The sequence below is a fragment of the Lactuca sativa genome, chromosome 5, assembly GCF_002870075.4.
Source record: "Lactuca sativa cultivar Salinas chromosome 5, Lsat_Salinas_v11, whole genome shotgun sequence".
NCBI lineage: Eukaryota > Viridiplantae > Streptophyta > Magnoliopsida > Asterales > Asteraceae > Lactuca > Lactuca sativa.
The window spans coordinates 348,447,683-348,449,974 of record NC_056627.2 but is presented as its reverse complement, the minus strand read 5'-3'; the positions used below and the strand labels follow the sequence as shown (position 1 = coordinate 348,449,974).

Genomic DNA, 2,292 nt, shown 5'->3' with positions numbered 1-2,292 from the left:
CTAGTTTTTCTAATTTCTTCCTTAGCCAAGTGTGAATGATTACCCTTTGATTTACAAGAAGCAAAAAAAAAAAAAAAAGAATTAGTAGCAGGTTACCAAACCGAATATTCTGGTATAAAATTTGGTTTATTTTTTGTTGTTTCATATTTAAATCTACTAGTTTCTTCATTATTTATAACAGTTCTTTACTTGGGGGGTTGGAATCTTTTTATTCCGTACATATTTGTTCTCGAGGTTTTTGAAATTACTAAAAGGGGTAGAGTCTTTGGAACAATAATTTGGTATCTTTATTACATTAGCTAAAATTTATTTCTTCTTGTTCATTCCTATCGCAACAAGATGAAATTTACTGAGACTGAGAATGGACCAATTATTAAATCTTGAATGGAAATTTTTTTTACCTATTTCTCTAGATAATTTATTATTAACTACTTGTTCCCAACTTATTTCACTGTAAAAAAATACTTCTATATTTATATTCACGACTTGTCTCAAATAAGAGAAAGAAACAAGTATCCTATTTTTTTTTATAGATATTCACGATATGTTCCCTATGGTAACCGAGTTCATGAATTATGGCCAAAAAACAGTACGAGCCGCAATGTATATTTGTCAAGGTTTCATGATTACCTTATCACACCCGAATCGTTTACCTGACTATTCAATACCCCTATGAAAAATCGATTACATTCGAGCGTTTCCGCGGACGAATCCACTTCGAATTTGATAAATGCATTGCTTGTGAAATATTTGTTCGTGTATTTCCTATAGATTTGCCCGTTGTTAATTGGAAAATTGGAAACTAATATTAGAAAGAAACGGTTTGCTTAATTATAATATTGATTTCGGAATATGTATATTTTGTGTTAATTGGTTGAGTATTGTCCAACAAATTTTTTATCAATGACTGAAGACTATGAACTTTCTACTTATGATCGTCACGAATTGAGTTATAATCAAATTGCTTTGGGTCGTTTACCAGTTAGTAATTGATGATTACACAATTCCAATAATTTTCAATTTGCCTGAAATAAAAACTTAAGAACTCATTTTGATCTAAAAGAATGAAGGTTTTTATTTGGTTGAATCCTTTACCCATTTCGGTATTCGTATCCGGAATCTTATTCTAGAATGATCATTTCACAAAATAAAAATGTAATCGGATATTTCTTTTGAAAATTGACTAAAAAAGACTATTTTTTCATTCATAACAATAACTCTTTTAGTTAAGCAATCCCAAACATCCAAAAACTTTATATTGCTTTGTATATAAGATACACATAGACGAATTTACAGTTTTACGAAATAAGAATAAATTTTGTATATCTATCGAGAAAGAAAAAAAAAATCAATAATTTTCAAATAGTTATTGTTCTTCAAAGATGCTGTCAAGATGAGGCCGCCAATCTCCACCGTCAACACTCCGACGAACTCTCCGCCTCCCTGCCTTCTTCTCCGCCACAACACCACCTGATAATTTCAAATCAACAGAAACGGAGACGGACACCGCATCACCTATCGCCGCCTTCTCACAATTCTTCCGCCGAGGTTTCCTCTTATTTTCAGGAACCGAAGAAGAAGGAACCAGAAAGTAAATACAACCTCTCTTCAGCTCGGAACTACTCGATAATATAAGAATCCGGCGGGCTACTCCCTGTGACGACGGTTTACTCAGAACGTAACTAGGGTGATTGCTGAGAAACTCGCCGGCGGTGATAGGGCGTGTAATTTCTTCAATGTAACCATTTAAATGAACAATTCTGATCAAATCCAGAGCTCCACAAGGAATTAAACATGATAAGCAACACCTTAGACTGTTTCCCATGGCGATGTAGAAGTTTTGAAATCTGTAGAGAGATATTCTGGTGTGATTGATTATGGCGGAGTATTTATATACAGAAAAGAAGGAAGGACACCGTACTAATAATAGTAGCCTGTGGGCGTGGAGATGGAGTGTTAGAATATTAGAGCCAGAACGTGGAGTGAAATCACAATAATGCCCCGGCCCTACTTTTGCAAATTTCTTGGATTTTACATTTTTGCCATTAGATTTACGTTTCACTTCTAATCTATACCCCAATAGTATATACCCAACGATTTAATTTTTTTTTTTCAAAAAAAAAAAATATAATAATAAATTCTCATATTTGTTTCATCAAATTTTGGCGCTTTATATATCATTATACTTTATAGAGCAACACAATTATTTGCAATAACATTTTATTACATGCATTATAAGTGGACATCTTATCTGTCTTTATATTTTTGTTTAAATCTATCCTTCAATAACAA

General features: G+C 32.5%; 1 protein-coding gene across 1 annotated transcript; it reads right to left on the bottom strand.

The window, feature by feature from the left end:
* Positions 1-1,243: 1,243 nt before the first annotated feature.
* Positions 1,244-1,926, bottom strand: LOC111898367 (uncharacterized). The gene has a single exon (XM_023894290.3). It carries the CDS (start codon positions 1,823-1,825, stop codon positions 1,367-1,369), a length of 459 nt encoding a protein of 152 aa, XP_023750058.1. The 5' UTR covers positions 1,826-1,926; the 3' UTR covers positions 1,244-1,366.
* Positions 1,927-2,292: the final 366 nt, after the last annotated feature.

Coding starts and splice junctions, on each gene's coding strand:
- LOC111898367 (XM_023894290.3), bottom strand. CDS start 1,825: ATGGGAAACAGTCTAAGGTGTTGCTTATCATGTTTAATTCCTTGTGGA.